General features: G+C 43.7%; 1 protein-coding gene across 2 annotated transcripts; it reads left to right on the forward strand.

The window, feature by feature from the left end:
* The first annotated feature begins 2,394 nt into the window (after nt 1-2,394).
* On the forward strand, nt 2,395-17,747 carry LOC310773904 (pannexin-3-like). 2 transcript variants are annotated; one of them, XM_083633902.1, is made up of 6 exons: nt 2,395-2,455; nt 3,034-3,226; nt 11,576-11,718; nt 12,044-12,258; nt 15,770-16,521; nt 16,999-17,747. In XM_083633902.1, the coding sequence occupies exons 2-6, from the start codon at nt 3,043-3,045 to the stop codon at nt 17,055-17,057; spliced, it is 1,353 nt and encodes a 450-aa protein (XP_083490028.1). In that variant the 5' UTR covers nt 2,395-2,455; nt 3,034-3,042; the 3' UTR covers nt 17,058-17,747. The 2 variants fall into 2 exon arrangements, with proteins under 2 accessions (XP_083490028.1, XP_083490027.1); XM_083633901.1 differs by lacking the exon at nt 16,999-17,747 and having other exon boundaries at nt 15,770-16,791.
* Nucleotides 17,748-19,734: the final 1,987 nt, after the last annotated feature.

Below are 19,734 nucleotides of genomic sequence, written 5' to 3' on the forward strand. Positions count from 1 at the left end.
GGTCGGATGGCCGAGGCAGGTAGCCCAGCCAACAGAACATTGCAGTAGTCCAGGCGGAAGATGACAAGTGCCTGGACCAGGAGTTGAGTCGTGTCCTTCGTGAGAAGCTGGCAGATCTGATATAAAGAAGGAAAAGGAAGGGGCCCAGCCAGGACAGAGCCCTGGGGTACACTCGTGCTAAGAGCGAAAGGTCTGGATAGGGAGCCTCGCCATAGGACCTGGTATGAGCGATTTGAGAGATAGGAGGTAAACCAGGAGAGTGCAGATCCTGAGATACCTACAGTAGGTCAGAGAGGATGGAGAGAAGGATATGGTAATTAACTGCATCAAATGCTGCAGATAAGTCGAGGAGGACAAGGACAGAGGAGAGGGATGAGGCCTTAGCAGTGAGTAGGGCCTGAGTGACTGAAAGGAGAGCTGTTTTTTCCACGCTCCGTTTTCTCCCCAATTGTACTTGGCCAATTCCCCAGCTGTCCCGGTCGTTGCTCCACCCCCTCTCCCGATCTGGGGAGAGTTGTAGACTAGCACATGCTTCCTTTGATGTGCAGTCTTCTTGATAGAGAATGGAATTTTAACCACTCTACATCCGCAAATTGTGACATCCCCGCTGAATATTTGACTCTGTATATCGTATCAGAATGTGTACATTGAGATTCAGCCCTCTGACACTTCTTTTCACCTTTCACCGGTAGGGTGTAGTGCAGGGCGCATGGGAATTACATGGAGGCCATCAGGCCATGGCCTCCGTTGCCCCTCCCTCTGGCCGTGATGCCCTGAGATCCCTAAGGCCACCTTGGCAGTGCGCTGCTACCAGCCTGCTACTGTCAGTTGCTTTAAAAACATCAGTGGTCTCAGTTTAATGTAGCCTGTCCTATGCAAAGCTAATTGGCTAATTGGCTCATTTTAACACACATTTCAGAAAATCGCTCTTTATGATGTCAATAGAGCAATGGCCTTTGTGCCCTGACATGTGGCCTTGTGCCCTAAAATTTTTTTTGATGCTGAAGGCCAGTTGGCCTTGCCCCTAAAATGACGAAATTCCCACCCTGGTGTAGTGCATGGGAGGATCGTGTTATTCCCCTCAGTTCCCGTCCCCCCGACCGACCAGACGAGGCACTAGTGCAACGACCAGGATACATAATCTTAATCGGGCTTCCCACCTGCAGACACGGCCAATTGTGACTGAATGGATGCCAGTAACACTGGGACTCAAACCTGCGACCCTCGTGTTGGTATAGGCACTACCCGGACGCCCCGTTTCAACCTATCGTTGAGATGATAAGGTTGGATTTGTTGATGTTGTGATGTGGCTGGTGTTGCAGTGTATTGTGGGTAAGTGTGATCTATACAGAGAGTTTATTCAATGAAACATCTGTATCCAGCAGTTCCCCACATGATAACCCCAATGACATGACTCAAAGCCTAGTCTCGCTTCAAAGCCAGGGTCATATTATACACAAGTGCTCTAATAGCACAAAGCACAATTACATCATGCATTGGTCAATACTTTCATCTTTCTCTCCACTCCTTCTGACGTTTTCACATTCACGGGTACTGTGTCCCATCCACTCCATCAAACATGATTTTTGAACGTATAAAGTTCTACCTTCTCTTAAACTCTCTACACGACTGTAAAGGTCAGAAACAGATCTTGCCATTGCTGCTCCAGGCTGTCCAGGCTCAAGCTAGCAGCAGATTTGAGGCTGAAGCACAGTAAAAATAGTCTTGCAATGACAGAGGCAGCAAAAGCCACTGGCGGTGACTCGCTCATTTGAAGTGGGCCACAACCATCGTGCTCAACAGCATGGCTTACTCAAGGGGTGGACCAGACAGACAGACAGAGACACACACACACACACACACACACACACACACACACACACACACACACACACACACACACACACACACACACACACACACACACACACACACACACACACACACACACACACACACACACACGTACTTACGTTTGTGCAGCTATCTTAGTGAGGACTTTCATTAGCATGATGCATTCCCTAGCTCTTAACCCTAACCTTAATCACAACTAAATGCATAACCCTAACACTTACCCTAACCTTAACAATCACAACTAAATGCATAACCTAAACACAATTCTAACCTAACCCTTAAAACCAAGTTTTAAAATTCATATTGGTTCTCACTAAGATAGTTGTACTAAAACATGAACACACACATTGGCCAGCGCTCAGTCCTGGAGGTCTGCTCGCAGTGCCATCTGGGCGCCTACATGCTCCCAGATGTTCTCTCTGTAATTAGAGCCAGGCCCGGCCCGGCCCGGTCCAGCCCAGATCCAACCTCTCATTTAGCGAGGCCCTCCCTGAATACTTAAGGAGCTCTCCAACACCATGCGGGCCCTTAGAGGAACGTCTACTGGAACTGCAAACAGGTTTTTCTATTAGCTTCACTTAAAAGAGCTGGACGACTCGAGGTAAGGTGGCAATAACTGTCCTCTCATGGTTTATGGTGTGCAAAATGTTTCAGAGCAAGTGTAATGTATTGTGGAGAGGGACATTTTCCTTGGAATAATATTGTTAATTGCAAATGTGATGGGATTTTCCTTGTGGTTGGGCAGTATAGAGCAAAGGGAAGGAAAAAATAAAAGGCACTAATGCAATATACTGTTCTAAATGCATTGGAGTTAGTTCTTGCGTTTGTTTTAGGGCATTTCTGCTTTATTAGATCACCAATGTTTTTCATGCCATTGACTAAATGGATTTGATGAATATTTTTATTGTTAGATACAGTATATCCAGAATTCCATGACCAAATTTGCTGGGGACCCCCTGGAATCCATCAAGGACCCCTGGTGGTCCCCGGACCATACGTTGAGAACCACTGCCCTATAGGTCACAGGAAAGATATGACAGAGGAAGAGGGGGGTGAGGTCCGGTGCGAGCTTCCAGCACTGCGAGCAGGCGATGGTGCCCTATCAGTCCTGTCCTGATGGTGTGAATGTCTGACTAAAAGGAAAGCTACAGTAAGCCCTCTCCTTATCGCCGGTTGTAGGTGTTCAAAATGTCCATCGCCAACGTAGCGGCCAAGGCCATGCTATCTGATGCCCTGCTGCAGGACGGTCCTGGGTTCCAGCGGCTCAGCCACCTGGAGCTGGAGCTCCCCCTGGACAAGGTCATCAAGTTTGTGTCCGTGGGCCTGCCGCTACTGCTGGTCTCCATGGCCTTCGCTCGCGAGGTCTCCCTGGGTGAGCAAGCCCTATGTGCTTCTATCAGCTTTTTACAGGATACTCCCCCTACAGCCTACTGCAGTGACTATCATCCTTTTTCATATCAATGACCCCTAATTTAGTCCACAACTCAACACAATTAGGGCCACAGACCCCCATTTGATGAGATTTTGTTTCTCTGACCCAAATGAGATTTTTTTTTAAATTGTCAGATGTGATTTTGTCTAGACTTTCATGACTATAATTATGGTAGCAAGATAACGGTGAAACTATGATCAAAAAGTAATTTGTCTACATTCTCTACTATAGCCTAACTGAAATAATTGTGAAGTTTAACAACCCCATGTTGATTACCACTGCTCTACTGTATGTTCATTTTTATTCGTGTTTTTGTCTTTTTGTGTGTTTCTTCTAAGCTATTCTGTTATTCCGTGCAGTTATTCTCTGCAGTAGCCTATAGCCTTCTACTGTTTGTCAACTGCACCTTATTTATTCTTAATTGAATTCAGTTGAACTTATGAGAGGGAGTACTACTACTAAGTACTACTAATCTAACCATACAGTATACATCATTCCTGAGGCTTCATTAAATGAGGAACTAGACAAGAATCAAAATGTACGTGTATTGAAAATCTACAGTAGATGGATAGTAGCCTACAGCCAGCTACAACTCTAATGGTGAGAAATGGGTGAACTGTAGAATATTTGGCTGAGTGGTTTGACCCAAATTAGTTCAATTTTATTGTAGACTTTAAAGTCCTGAACCATAACCAGTAATACCATAATAAACCATAATAAGTAAGCACAGCTGCTCTGACACAGCAGGCTCGCAGTTCCATCTCCTCATCACCATCCATTCGTTCTTGAGGAAACATTGCAGATGAGAGCTATAATTACGTGGCACTCTCCTTCACAATGTTCCAACGTGCTATAAAACAAGACAAAACACTCAGAAACACCCAGGTTTTAAAAGAGGAAGATGAAGTGAACTGCTGACGACAACAAACTACCACAAAACACTGTAAAAGGCTTAGACAATTGACAATGCAAATGTATGGAGAGGACACACCATAGAAGACACCATAAAGTCCACTGCTCTTCTGTTTCTGGACTGTTTCATAGCAGAGGGGGCGGCATTTGACAACTGAAATGTCATTTGGTATTTCTCTTTAAATAGAAATGACCCAAGATGCACCCCCTACACACTACATCCACGGTCATCCCAAAATGGATGCAGTTGTCGGAACTAACAGATCTTCAATTGGCGCAGGGTAATTTTGTGTGCGTTCTGGCAGTCTGTGGACGGGAAACGTCTGGCAACACTGGTAGTCAAACTTGTTCCTATACTCCGCCTACCCACTCCCTGCCGGACAATTCTGGATATCATTAGTTTCTCTAAACTTTAGGGAAACCAATGTCCCTTATGAGAGCTGAATGGCCTTCGGTGGCAGCAACACCGACTGGAGATTGCTGCCACTGTATCTGTGACACCTACAGCACAGTGCCATTATAAATGTACTGCCACTGAGGGAACTGGTGGGAATAGCGTGATCCTGCTGGTGAAGCTCCTCGCTGTCAGGTGAAAAGAAGCGGCTGGCAACTGTGCATGTGTCGGAGGAAGCATGGTGCTAGTTTACGGCTCTCCCCAGATCGGCAGAGGGTGGAGCAGCTGCTGGAACTGTACTGCCACTGCATCTGTAACATCTACAGCACAGTGCCTTTAGAAATGTACTGCCACTGCATCTGTGACATCTACAGCACAGTGCCTTTAGAAATGTACTGCCACTGCATCTGTGACGTCTACAGCACAGTGCCTTTAGAAATGTACTGCCACTGCATATGTGACATCTACAGCACTGTGCTGTTAGAAATGTACTGCCACTGCATCTGTGACATCTACAGCACAGTGGCATTAGAAATGTACTGCCACTGCATCTGTGACATCTACAGCACAGTGGCATTAGAAATGTACTGCCACTGCATCTGTGACATCTACAGCACTGTGCCTTTAGAAATGTACTGCCACTGCATCTGTGACACCTACAGCACAGTGGAATTAGAAATGTACTGCCACTGCATCTGTGACATCTACAGCACTGTGCCTTTAGAAATGTACTGCCACTGCATCTGTGACATCTACAGCACAGTGCCTTTAGAAATGTACTGTCACTGCATCTGTGACATCTACAGCACTGTGCCTTTAGAAATATACTGCCACTGCATCTGTGACATCTACAGCACAGTGCCTTTAGAAATGTACTGCCACTGCATCTGTGACATCTACAGCACTGTGCCTTTAGAAATGTACTGCCACTGCATCTGTGAGATCTACAGCACAGTGCCTTTAGAAATGTACTGCCACTGCATCTGTGACATCTACAGCACAGTGCCTTTAGAAATGTACTGTCACTGCATCTGTGACATCTACAGCACTGTGCATTTAGAAATGTACTGCCACTGCATCTGTGACATCTACAGCACAGTGCTGTTAGAAATGTACTGCCACTGCATCTGTGACATCTGCAGCACAGTGCTGTTGTAAATGTACTGCCACTGCATCTGACATCTACAGTACCGTGCTGTTAGAAATGTACTGCCACTGCATCTGTGACATCTACAGCACAGTGCTGTTAGAAATGTACTGCCACTGCATCTGTGACATCTACAGCACAGTGCTGTTAGAAATGTACTGCCACTGCATCTGTGACATCTACAGCACCGTGCTGTTAGAAATGTACTGCCACTGCATCTGTGACATCTACAGCACAGTGCTGTTAGAAATATGCTGCAACTGCATCTGTGACATCTACAGCACAGTGCCGTTAGAAATATACTGCCACTGCATCTGTGACATCTGCACTGTGCCTTTAGAAATATACTGCAACTGCATCTGTGACATCTACAGCACAGTGCCATTAGAAATGTACTGCCACTGCATCTGTGACATATACAGCACTGTGCCATTAGAAATGTACTGAAACTGCATCTGTGACATATACAGCACTGTGCCATTAGAAATGTATATGACTCCCTTGACTAATAATGTCTCTCCAGAGCTGGTCTGCAATCAGCCGGATGCTCCTGATGCTAATTACCATGGGGATGATTGAGATCAGCATTCACAAACACTGACTGGTGTGCTGTAATTACAGGCGAACTTCTTCTGCAGCAGCTCCCATCTATTTGAGTCAAATGAGAGGATATAGTTGATTAATCGGGGATGGGGGTGGGTGGAACATGACGTGGTGTCTTGGCTGCCGATCTACCGGGTTGTCAGCTTCACAACACTGCTTGATTGCGCTGCTGTCTGCTGTCTGGCTTACTTGCACCTGGATTCTCGGCCAAGAATTCTCATACAAAGCACAAATATGAGTATGATGATCTGCCAATGGTAATGGGGGAGTGGGTGTGTGAGATAGGAGCAGTGGCAGAGATCTAGGCACACACTCGCTTTGCCAAATTGCTCACAGGAGTGAACAGTCACTGTCAAAGGGGAGAGTATTTTAGACAATGTTATGAGAGGGCAGAGTCACACGACACAAACATATATATGAATTTCCCTGGATGGATGCGTTTCTTTTTTTTAAGATGACTTGTCAATATACACATGCCCACATACAGTATGCACACCCACAGACTGGAAGAAGTCATATCCACTCTAAAAAGTCACAGGAGAAATAGTCTCTCAAGCCAGACTATCTCTTCTACAATCTTCGAATGCTCCACACAGGTACATTTGCCCATTAGAATTTGGCCAGAGGCAGATCGGAAGGAAGTTCAATGGTATTCGACCAATTACGACACATGTAAACATAACCGAGGCAGGTGATTGGAGAAATGGGCGGATGTCCCGCCTCGGGAGGATGTCCCGCCTCAAATGTGCCTTCAAATGGGGTCGTGTTGACCGTGTTTACGACATGAGTCCATATGAACCCCTCATGTGGTATTCACAACATAAGCGGAAATTTTCGGAAAGCTTCGAGTTCACGACTTATGTGTCTTCTTGTGACATTTTCAAAAAATGGACATGGATGGAAAGTTAATATATTGTAATTTTAGCTGTATAGGGCTTTTCATAGTCATTTTATGTCTGAGGAAAATGATGATATTCCCAACGCTCTCATCTTTTTTCGATTATGCCTTTGCATTTCCTGCATTAACGCATTACTCGCTCCCTAGCTAGCTAGCATTAGCCTATCTCAATTGTTAGCCTCTGTGGCTTAACTGCACATGCTCACAACGTGACCACTTGAAAGTTGATCCTATCATGTAGGCCCCACTGCCCTACACTGCCCCCAGTGGCGGGTACGCGTAGGCCTACCCCTATCAGAATCAGAATAACTTTATTGATCCCCGAGGGGAAATTGAGTCATGCTACAGTTGCTCACACTCAGGCATGAAAAATATAAACATCACACATTGTAAGAGGCATAAGGATATATCATAAACAATAACATTGAATAAAATAGAAGTTACTTAGCCTATCTGCTCAGGAGGTACTAATTGCAACTCTTTCACTCCACTTCTTATTTTGTAATGTTATATTCTCAAGAAGGTGGGTTATCATTGATTCATTGTATCATATAGTTTCCAAACATACCAAATATGCCAGGCTGGATTATAGGGAAATGTGTACAATGATATAGCATTGGATTGGAATGAGTACAGAATATGCGACATATAGTATGGGGTGGGGGGAATCTAACTTTGAAGCTACTTAAGGAGATGGGTGCAAAATCAGGGTGCAAGGGGTTTGAGCTTGATCAGTCGTTTGACTATAGGCTATCATATCCTCAGAAATCTATCTGATACAGTGTAAGTAGGTTGTGAAGTTTCTGAGGTAAATTATATTCAGTGCTGTGCCACCTTAGGGTTTAGTGAACTGACAGGAGTCAGAAGATAAACTGATAAGATGAAGATAGATTGCTTGAACAACTGGCTGAGGAAGGAAAAACATAACACTTTTGCACATTATGTGCAAGAGCCAACAGTGAAACATTTTTTATTTACATTTTTTACAAAATGTATTTGTACATGTAGAGGACATTCATTTGAAATGTTGTGCATGACTGGTACGCCCCACCCTTGGTTGGCCCTATGGGACGAACAACCATTGACACAAGCCTTACCAAGCAAACACCTAAAAAAATTTAAACAAAAAAACAAAAAAACATTATTTATTAACATAAAAACATATAAAAGAACCAAGACACTAAGGCACACATGGGCAAAATGCGGCCCTGGGGCCGGCCCTGGACCATCTCAATCTGGCCCCCAATGTCAAAACAACCCCCCAAAACTCAACAAAAGGCAGAATTATGTTAGTAAATCTCATCTGCTACAGCCATTGGATTTCGGGAGATTAACGAGAAATTACCAATAACAGCGGGAGAGAGGGTTAAAAATAGGGAGACCCCCGCGAAAATCGAGAGTATTGGCAGGTATGATCTCCAATGTGTGGCCCTTCGCTTACTTTATGTAAGGCAGTATGGTCCTCTGGAAAAAAAATGTGCCCACTCCTGCACTAAGGGCTCTATCGTCGCAAAGACGGTAATTTTGCATTAGCGCCCGTCTTGTGCTGGAATAGCGCCACGCAAAGCCCTAATTGTGGGCGTGTCGGGGCGTAATCATGTCGCGCAAACCTCCATATAGGCGTATTTATGCCCAAAACAGTATTCACACGTGTGAGCTCATGTCCAGTCCACGCCCCTTAAAAGCCACAGTCTACGGCAACCATTTTAGGGCATCCTCGTCATTCAGAGGTTTGGCTGGCATTCCTCAGTCTAAGCGTTGTCAGTTGTCATGCCTCCTAGTAAACCATGTCAAGTGTGCTCTGAAACACCTTCAGTACTCACACGAAAACACTGTCATTCTTCCTGCATTACTGTTTCACTCCTCACACGTCAGTCATCGCACATTACGGCGTCACTCGTCAGTCATCAGTCCTCACTCGTCAGTCATCAGTCCTCACTCGTCAGTCATCACTCCTCACTCATCACTCGTCAGTCATCACAAAAGGAATGACACTACAAAACAGGCAAGACAGTTAAATATAAAATGGAGAAAAACAATGTTGAGGGTGCAAGGGTGTCACCGAAAACCTGCAGTAGCGTTCAGTAGTATTCGAGCAACAACAATTCAGCAAATTGTCCCGGGAACACCTTGTTGAGGACTGATTATTTGCATGCAGACATTGGCAGAGCTGGGCTGGACAGGAGAGGAACAGGGAAAACACAGGGAACACATACACAGATAAGACCAATATACATCTTTGCAACATACATAGCACATAATAATAATAAATAATAATACAGTCATGTAAACACATTTTTTACTTTATTTCTAAACAAGTACAGGCTACATGTGAACTTTGCAGAATACCCAGACAGCAATGACACGTTGGCACAGCAGTGGCTCAACAGTGGCTTTTAACGGTGGCAGAACGTTGGGAGCCAACCCACTGGCGTAGCCAGACTTGGCACATTGGGTGCGCCACAGAAAGACAGGGTGTGCCAGGGGCTGAACCATTTGGTGGTGGCCACCAGGCCGCCACACAAAAAAAGTCTGGGCCTTTCAAACCAGATTTAGAGGAATATTAAGATAGGACCATATGACCATAACCATCATTGCTCCTTTTCACACTCATTATTAGCAGATAGAAGCACTCAATTAAATTGTATTTTTTGACAACATGTAAAACCACTTTGGTATCTCAAAAAAGTCTCACCTACTTTTTCCAAAGAGTGTTCTAGTCGGGAAAGAACGCAAGTTTGGTTGGCATCCAGGTTCGTCTACGCGTCAGTGTCCCCTGACTGCTGCTGCACAAACCACCGGTGTGTTTTTGGCTGCGTATATATATATATATATATATATACATATATATATATTATATGTACACACACACACACACACACACACACACACACACACACACACACACACACACACACACACACACACACACACATCCTCTTTTGTTGTCCTTTTGCAAAGCAAATTGTCCCCTAATCTAGAAAATACATTATTTTACATCTCCAAATGTAATGTGATACTGTATCATAATTAATAATTGATTGGATTTATGTGTCCGACCTAGTGCCACCGTCGGCCCAACCATGTATGCCCAAACATTTATACAGCTCATCGTGCCAACCTTTGCCAACCTCGTGCCAACTTGGCCCAACTCTGGCCCAACTACGTTTTCAGCTGCCGACCAATGCCAACCATTGCCAGCCTATTGCCAACGTTGTGCCAACGTGTCATTGCTATCTGGGTAGGTTAGTTTTGTCCTACCAATCTGTTTACAGCTGTTAGCATTACAAAGTTGTCCATTCTTTCAGTTTATAGTCTGTTGACAGCTGAGACTGAGAACGTGGCAAACATCACAACAGGCTAACCAAAACACACAATAGATGTTTGTTTTGGTTTAGTGACTAAATATAAAGGCTATGGGTGAGAGTCTATACAAGCTAGAGGCGTGTGTGAACCATGTTAGCATGTTTTTCCCACTACATGTAGCTCCATCTGTAAATATCTTCATGTAACATGTATTTAAAGTGAAATATGTTCCTGATATCCTCCACAATGACTGCAATTCGAGGTTTCACCCCCAATACAATATGGCTGATTTATTTAGTGGTGTATGGATGGACAATGTAGCACAGCAGCAATGGAGTAGCATCTTTACAGTAGGCAGGGAATGTCAAGTCAAAAGACACGCGCAGTATAATTGGGCCACATTGTAACATTGCCTGTTATGAGTGTGACTGTCTGGAGAGTTCAGGGCCTGACAGTAAATGAGTGGCAGCATGTTTCCACTTCCACAAAGCTGGGCAGATGTGGAGGCAGCCTGTAAAAAATAGAAGCCCCATGTTTCTCTTGTAAAGCTCAGAAGTGGAGGGGGCCACGCCCCTGACGTGTCCCTCCCAACCTCTCTGCAAGGGTGGAGCAGCCTTGGGAGGTGACAGATGGGTGTGGAGCACCGGTTCAAGCGGTTGCACCCATATGTGGTAAGGTGAACTAAATATATGGTGGAGGAGTCCAATTTTGGAATGGAGGGACCCACGGCTTTCAAATGCCAGGTTACCGTTGGGAAACATATGATTTCTCTGGCAAAATACTGTACTAATGAAAGGCAAAGGACATGCAGAAGCTCAAATATATCTGGCAGTGGACCTCCAGTACTGTGTGTGTGTGTGTGTGTGTGTGTGTGTGTGTGTGTGTGTGTGTGTGTGTGTGTGTGTGTGTGTGTGTGTGTGATATCAAGAGCTAAATAATTGCTTACAGGAGAATTGATGAAGGAGGACCAAAGGTCGGTGCAAAAAGCAATTGGACAATGTAACAGATTAACACTTGATCATTCTCCAGGGCCTCAGATCAGCTGTTTCCCTCCCAGCAACTTCACCATCAAGCAGGCCAGCTATGTAGACACGTACTGCTGGGACTCCCTCATGCACCATGAGTTTGACAGCAATGGGAACTTTGAGGAACGCTCTCTCTGGGTACACAAAGTAAGTCGAGAGATTCAGATTCATTGTTTTCCCCCTTTCATGTATGAGCAAATACTGTTAAACTGTTATTGCTGTAGGTTCTTAGGATGGACAAATCATGAAACTTTCCCCTCATCTTGTGGTGTGCAGAACTAAAATGTTAATGTAGCCTAAAAAAACACAGAACACAACACATACTTTCTTGCTGAAGCCATTCAGAAACTATTCAGGCTGACATTTTAGACCCAGTCATTAAATGGGTAAAGTAGTCCTATAAACAGAACTTGCGGTTGTTCATGTGTAATAGTTGGGTTATCATTGTCTCTCATTCTACCCGTCCATCCAGATGTTCCCCTACTCTCTCCTGGCCATGGCGGTGCTGATGTACCTGCCGGCTCTCATCTGGCGCCAGCTGGTCATGCCCACACTGGGCTCGGACCTGCTCTTCATTATTGAAGAGCTGGACAAGTCGTATAACCGCTCGGTCCGAATGGCCCAGAGCATCCTGGATATGCGGCAGAACACCAAGAACCCCCTGACTTTCCAGGCCGAGCTGGACAGGTAAGAGATGCTCAATGGTCTCTTTACTGTAAATAAAATGCTGTGTATGTTACATATTATTCATGATGTTTGTTTTTCTTATTATTCATGATGTTTGTTTTTCTTGAATAAACCTGTCTTGAGCGAGTTGATTCCCTCAAAGCCAGATTAAGAGTAATTAAATGCAACTTTAATGATTCCCCTGGTGAAATTGGGTTGCTGCAGCAAGTACATTAAGAGGATCCACCAAGGAAAATTATATAGCCCATGAAAAATATAGCCTATATGGATTAGATAAGGAAAATATAGCCTATAGGGATTAGATAAGGAAAATATAGCCTATAGGGATTAGATAAGGAAAATATATCCTATAGGGATTAGATCAGGAAAATATAGCCTATAGGGATTAGATAAGGAAAATATAGCCTATATGGATTAGATAAGGAAAATATAGCCTATATGGATTAGATCAGAATCAGAATCAGAATCAGAAAGACTTTAATGATCCCCGGGGGGAAATTGGGACAAGTTACAGTTGCTCGCACTCAGGCATGAATATCCACATAACACAACATAGCATAACACAGTATCACACAGTATCTCCCTAAACGAAAAACAGTCAATACAGTAAAATGCAATAAAATGCAATGCAATAAAATAGAATAAAGTAGAATAAAATAAAATAAAATAAAATAAAATAAAATAGGGTCAATGGGATAGTAAAAGTAAGAATTGTAGAATAGCATTCAATAAGTAGCTACAGTTACAATCTATGTACAGTACGTGTCAAATTGCAGTTATTGCACACTGGAATTAAATTAAATCAAATTGCACATTACGTGTGACGTACTAAGGCACAGCTATCCTATCAGCTGACTCAATCTCAGAGAGACTGAGTGTCTCCGAGGTGCTCTTCTTAGTGAGGCGTTAAAGAGTCCAATGGCCACAGGCAGGAATGATTTCCTGTGCCTCTCTGTGGTGCATCTGGGTGGGATCAGCCTCTCACTGAACGTGCACCTGTGTGTGACCAGCACGCCGTGGAGTGGGTGAGAGTCATTGTTCATGATGCCTGGTCAGCGTTCTCTTCTCCGACACCGCTGTCCGAGAGCTCAGCTCCAGCCCCACAATGTCCCTGGCCTTACTGATCAGTTTGTTGAGTCTGTTGGCGTAGATAAGGAAAATATAGCCTATATAGATTAGATAATGAAAATATAGCCTATAGGGATTAGATAAGGAAAATATAGCCTATAGGGATTAGATAAGGAATATATAGCCTATGGGAGTTAGATAAGGAAAATATAGCCTATAGGGATTAGATAAGGAACATATAGCCTATAGGGATTAGATAAGGACAATATAGCCTGTAGGGATTAGATAAGGACAATATAGCCTGTAGGGATTAGATAAAGACAATATAGCCTATAGGGATTAGATAAGGACAATATAGCCTATAGGGATTAGATAAGGAATATATAGCCTATGGGAGTTAGATAAGGAAAATATAGCCTATAGGGATTAGATAAGGAACATATAGCCTATAGGGATTAGATAAGGACAATATAGCCTGTAGGGATTAGATAAGGACAATATAGCCTGTAGGGATTAGATAAGGACAATATAGCCTATAGGGATTAGATAAGGACAATATAGCCTATAGGGATTAGATAAGGAATATATAGCCTATAGGGATTAGATAAGGACAATATAGCCTATAGGGATTAGATAAGGAACATATAGCCTATAGGGATTAGATAAGGACAATATAGCCTGTAGGGATTAGATAAGGACAATATAGCCTGTAGGGATTAGATAAGGACAATATAGCCTATAGGGATTAGATAAGGACAATATAGCCTGTAGGGATTAGATAAGGACAATATAGCCTATAGGGATTAGATAAGGAAAATATAGCCTGTAGGGATTAGATAAGGACAATATAGCCTATAGGGATTAGATAAGGACAATATAGCCTGTAGGGATTAGATAAGGACAATATAGCCTATAGGGATTAGATAAGGAACATATAGCCTATAGGGATTAGATAAGGACAATATAGCCTGTAGGGATTAGATAAGGACAATATAGCCTATAGGGATTAGATAAGGACAATATAGCCTGTAGGGATTAGATAAGGACAATATAGCCTATAGGGATTAGATAAGGAACATATAGCCTATAGGGATTAGATAAGGACAATATAGCCTGTAGGGATTAGATAAGGACAATATAGCCTGTAGGGATTAGATAAGGACAATATAGCCTATAGGGATTAGATAAGGAACATATAGCCTATAGGGATTAGATAAGGACAATATAGCCTGTAGGGATTAGATAAGGACAATATAGCCTGTAGGGATTAGATAAGGACAATATAGCCTATAGGGATTAGATAAGGAACATATAGCCTATAGGGATTAGATAAGGACAATATAGCCTATAGGGATTAGATAAGGACAATATAGCCTATAGGGATTAGATAAGGACAATATAGCCTGTAGGGATTAGATAAGGAAAATATAGCCTATAGGGATTAGATAAGGACAATATAGCCTGTAGGGATTAGATAAGGAAAATATAGCCTATAGGGATTAGATAAAGACAATATAGCCTATAGGGATTAGATAAGGACAATATAGCCTATAGGGATTAGATAAGGAAAATATAGCCTGTAGGGATTAGATAAGGACAATATAGCCTGTAGGGATTAGATAAGGAAAATATAGCCTGTAGGGATTAGATAAGGACAATATAGCCTATAGGGATTAGATAAGGAAAATATAGCCTGTAGGGATTAGATAAGGACAATATAGCCTGTAGGGATTAGATAAGGAAAATATAGCCTATAGGGATTAGATAAGGACAATATAGCCTATAGGGATTAGATAAGGAAAATATAGCCTATGGGGGTTAGAGAAGGAAAATATAGCCTGTAGGGATTAGATAAGGACAATATAGCCTATAGGGATTAGATAAGGAAAATATAGCCTATGGGGGTTAGAGAAGTGGGCCTATGACAGGAAAGTCGTTCGAATCCCCAGATCAGCTGGGAAAATGTAGTGATGTGAAAGACTAATGCTCTTGCCTCCCATGGCAGCTACTGCTGAGGTGCCTTTGAGCAAGGAGCTTAATCCCCAACTACCCCAGGGGAGGGCTGCGGTTGTGGTGGTCATCTCCCGGTGGCCAAAAGTAGAAGACTGTGGTTGCACTGGGCAGCTCCCAGTTGTGAATGTGTCTCACTGTATCAAAAGGAAGCAGGGCATATAGGCCCTTTTCACAGTAAGCCTTTTGAGCTGGTAAAGCAGGAAGTAAAGCAGGTGTAACCAATAGTATTAATTATGGTTCCATTCCATGTAGGTGTTCCAGTGCCAGGGGGGCCCTCATTAATGTTATTAGTTCCACCTGCTGTACTTCCGGCTTTACCACCTCAAAATGGTTGCTGTGAAAAGTACCTATTGCAGAGAAAGAACATCATGCTGAGTTGACTTTCCTTGCAACTATTCACAGAATGCCTCTCGTCCTTGTCTGTTTCCAGGGCCAAGAGGAAGCGATACTTTGAGTATCCCCTGCTGGAACGATACATGCAATGCAAACACAACTCCTACTTCCTGGTTAGCATGCTCTTCCTGCGTGGCTTCCTGCTCCTCATCTTCATGAGCGCCGCCTGCCTCTACCTGGCCTACTTCCACCTCTCCGCCTTCCTGCAGGATGAGTTCAGCTGCTTCGTGCGCACGGGCATCCTGCGTGACCAGAACTGGCTGCCCGAACTGGTCCAGTGCAAAATGACCGGCCAGCTGGTCTTCCAGGTGATCAGCGTGGCCAACGGCGCCATCTATGTCCTGCTGGCTCCCATCGTCCTCTTCAGCCTGGTCCGCCTCTTCGTCTGGGACACCACCTTCCTGTCCGTCTACGAGGTCCTGCCCGCGCTGGGCCTCATTAAGGGCCGTAAGCTGGGCTGCCCTCTGAACGACCTCAACGTCCTGCTGCTCTTCTTGCGTGCCAACGTGGCCCACCTCAAGTCCTTCGGCAAGGTGAGGGCACTGTGCTCGCTGGCGCCACCGCAGGTGGGCAGCGGCGGCCCGGGGCAGGGCCTGAACGCAATGCTGACTCAAGAGGAGATCGAAGAGCGTGAAGAGGCAGCCATGGAGCTGAAGGAGGAAGTGGATGAGGCCAGGGAGGAAGGGAAGCTCAACCTGGTGGATATCATGACTATTCTGGGAGCGGCACAGGGGAAAGTGGTTAACTGCAGCGAGCAGAGGCCTCTGGTGGAGGAGAATATGAGTCTCGGTACCGTAACTCTTATCTACACACTCAAACGCATTCTGCTTGTGGCTATTTTCATCTACATCATTTGGGATGTGCAGAAAATTATTAAATGACCTCCAGACTAATTTAATACAGGCTCTGAAAATGAATAGCAAGTACTTTAAATATTAGGCTGACTGAATCAACATGGTACCTGCATGCAGAATAAGGTCATATCCAAACAGACTGGAGATGTTTGAAGAAAAACACTTACAGCCATAGGGTTCAGTGTGGATTCAAGTGAAAAATTAATATAGCAGTCAAATTGCTTCTCTACAACACAGAAATACTCCATGCACACATCAACTGCTGTTTGTTGTTTTCTTTCTTCATTTTGAAATCAAAATGAACAGCCTATATTTCTAAAATAGTCTTTTGAGAGCAATATGGCTTAGCTTAGGAGAAGAGATAGATTTGTGGTACTTCCCCGCCCTAACTGCCCTCTCTGTCTCTTCACAGAGCCAAACCACCAGGGGTACCATGAGTTGAAGGAGACGGCACCATTTAGTCATTACTAGGCCACCTAAGGACTGAATCAATGTGATAACAATGGGGGGTTGGGACACTACAGTAGATTTTCACCAGTACTGTAGTTACAAAGACTGTGGAAAACAATCAAGGGTTTTTGTGGCCTGAAGACAAAAAGCCTCTTTTAGAAGTACAGGACAAATCCTTGTGGCAGGAAATGTCAATGGATTTGACATTCACTTTTAGCATCCGCTCCTCGGTTAGTTTAGCAACAGCCACTCCGGTGGATCCTGGCCATCTGTAGTCACTGTTTCCATCTCTCAATTCACTGCTATGAATTTGATGAGGCAGTAGTACAAGCATTATTCCCAAAATCATTACTACAGTATGATCATGATCTGCACTGCTGTAGCCTATATTGTGTATTTGTTACAAATGTGATTATGATTCAGTTCTCAAAGTGTATGCAAGTGACTTTAGAGACGGAAAAACAATGTTATTGGTAATTACGGATAGCTGTGTAAGTTATTTTCTGTGGTTGACTGCTCATGCAATTACATGGGGGATAAAACTCGCTAACAATTGTAATGGTTCTACTGCTTTCTTAAACTATTCTTTAAACCAGGTTGTACCTCCTTTTAAACTATTATTTACTTTTTCGTAACAATTATTATTTACATATAAAATCTCAGTTTTCTGTTTTGTGAATTGTGAAAAATTATGATTCTGAATAAATGTTTGTGTGCTGTTTCCATCACTATCATCAATGACATGGAGCAAGGATTGCTGATTAAGGTTTAGTTAACGATGAGAGCTGAGGATTTTTAGCCAATGGGTACTTTCAATTAGGGATGTCAACAGTTACAACATTTTCTACACGGGACCTTCTGGCAGCATGTAACCGGTTAACCGGACGTTTTTGTTTGTTTGTTTTTTACCGCATTTCCATTGCCATGCTTTTTTTGGACCGTATTTCCATTAACGTTACTGCACTTGTGTGAACACTTTAGTGTCACGTTAAAGTGATCATCTGTAGTTTAGAGGCAGCATTATCACCACTATCGTTAAACAGTTGATTTTTGATGAGAAATGAAACACAGTAAGACAGACTCACCCGCTTGCTACCGATGTTGACGGAAAACAATCCGCTTTTACATTCTGTTGAGCAGCAAAATGTCCAGACAGCAGTGTAATCTGCTGTCCCTCGTTGCCCAGATTGTGTATCAGCAGGGCTTTCTTTCTTTCAACGTTAGCATCAGCTAGCCCTAATATGAACATTTCAAAGGATTCATGCCAGCAAACCCACGGGATCGGCGGCTCACCAGGCAGGGCGAGGAACAGGGAGAGAGGTGAGAGCAGAGAATCCATCATCCTCGTCGCCAATGTTATGTTTAATAACTTGTGGACCACGACGTATAAACTGTTAAATGTTTTATTTTCATGCGGTCACATGTATGAATTACTGTAGTCCTGTGAAGTTATAAACACATCTCTGGCATCACAGCAGTATTCGTAAATATGAACTTTTCTTTTCTAGTAAACATAGTTGCACCAATACTGTACATGTACCGTAAGTCTACTACAAAATCGTATTTGTTGTTTGTTTTAGTTAGTCAGTCAGAGAAAGTAAATGTAATTCCTAAATGACAGCAAACCAGATGACACAGCAAGCAACCACTAGCTGGTAAATGACTAACACATCCACCTTCAATTGTGCTCTGGAGCGGCCCAAACCCATCAGAGTGGAGGCCTCATTGGAGGCCAATTAGACACATACGTGCCCTTCTCCAGAAGCAGACAGATGAGGATGTGGGACACTCTCCCTGCCTGCCTCACATGAGCCCACACTGCTGTTCCTCTGACACCATGTGTCACTATTTTCACAGCATCCAATGAGCACGGAGTAACTGCCGTGCAGCAACACTGCGGGCTGCCTGCAGAGTCAATCACACAATTATTTGGATGTGCTGTAAGACATAAAGGAAGACGAACTACCTGCTGGGGATTTGTGGCTAATGGGGACTATTGGAGTGTAGCAGGGAATAACCAATGCATTGTATCTCCCAGATACATACATTGTATCAAGTGTCCCTTTGGAAGTCCAATTATGGATGATGGCAGTCTAAATTCAATATTGTGTTGCAGCATGTTTGCTCATTGAGAAAGGTAGAATTTATGTTAGGATTTGAAACTGTATGTGACCACTCAATAGTACACCAGAGGCTTTCAACACAGAACAGGACACAGCAGATAGTTGGTGACAATGTTCTTGTTTGGACAACTGCTTGTTTTTAAATAGGAATGGATAGCATTCAAAGGATAACACAAATAGCCTACATGAACTTACAGTAGGCTATTAAGTTGGTGCTATATACACGCACGCACGCACGCACGCACGCACGCACGCACACACACACACACACACACACACACACACACACACACACACACACACACACACACACACACACACACACACACACACACACACACACACACACACAGTATGATGATATTGTCGTTCTTGTGCAGCTGCAGCTGGCTCGCTCAGGCCACATGATGGCAGCATTGAGTCATTCTGAGCAGACGTTGCATCTTTGTTTTGGAAGCTGCAATATTAATTTATGGCTGCATCACAAATGGGGTCACTGTTGACACTTAGAATTTCTGTAATCAAGACAAAAGAGAATGCCGTTTCATTCTAATCAGCCTTATCAGCCGTTTCCC

Source organism: Poromitra crassiceps (assembly GCF_964638095.1).
Source record: "Poromitra crassiceps genome assembly, chromosome: 1".
In the NCBI taxonomy this organism is placed as follows: Eukaryota; Metazoa; Chordata; class Actinopteri; order Beryciformes; family Melamphaidae; genus Poromitra; species Poromitra crassiceps.

Coding starts and splice junctions, on each gene's coding strand:
- LOC310773904 (XM_083633901.1), top strand. CDS start 3,043: ATGTCCATCGCCAACGTAGCGGCCAAGGCCATGCTATCTGATGCCCTG. Junction 3,227..11,575: donor CGCTCGCGAGGTCTCCCTGG/GTGAGCAAGCCC, acceptor ATCATTCTCCAG/GGCCTCAGATCAGCTGTTTC. Junction 11,719..12,043: donor GCTCTCTCTGGGTACACAAA/GTAAGTCGAGAG, acceptor CCGTCCATCCAG/ATGTTCCCCTACTCTCTCCT.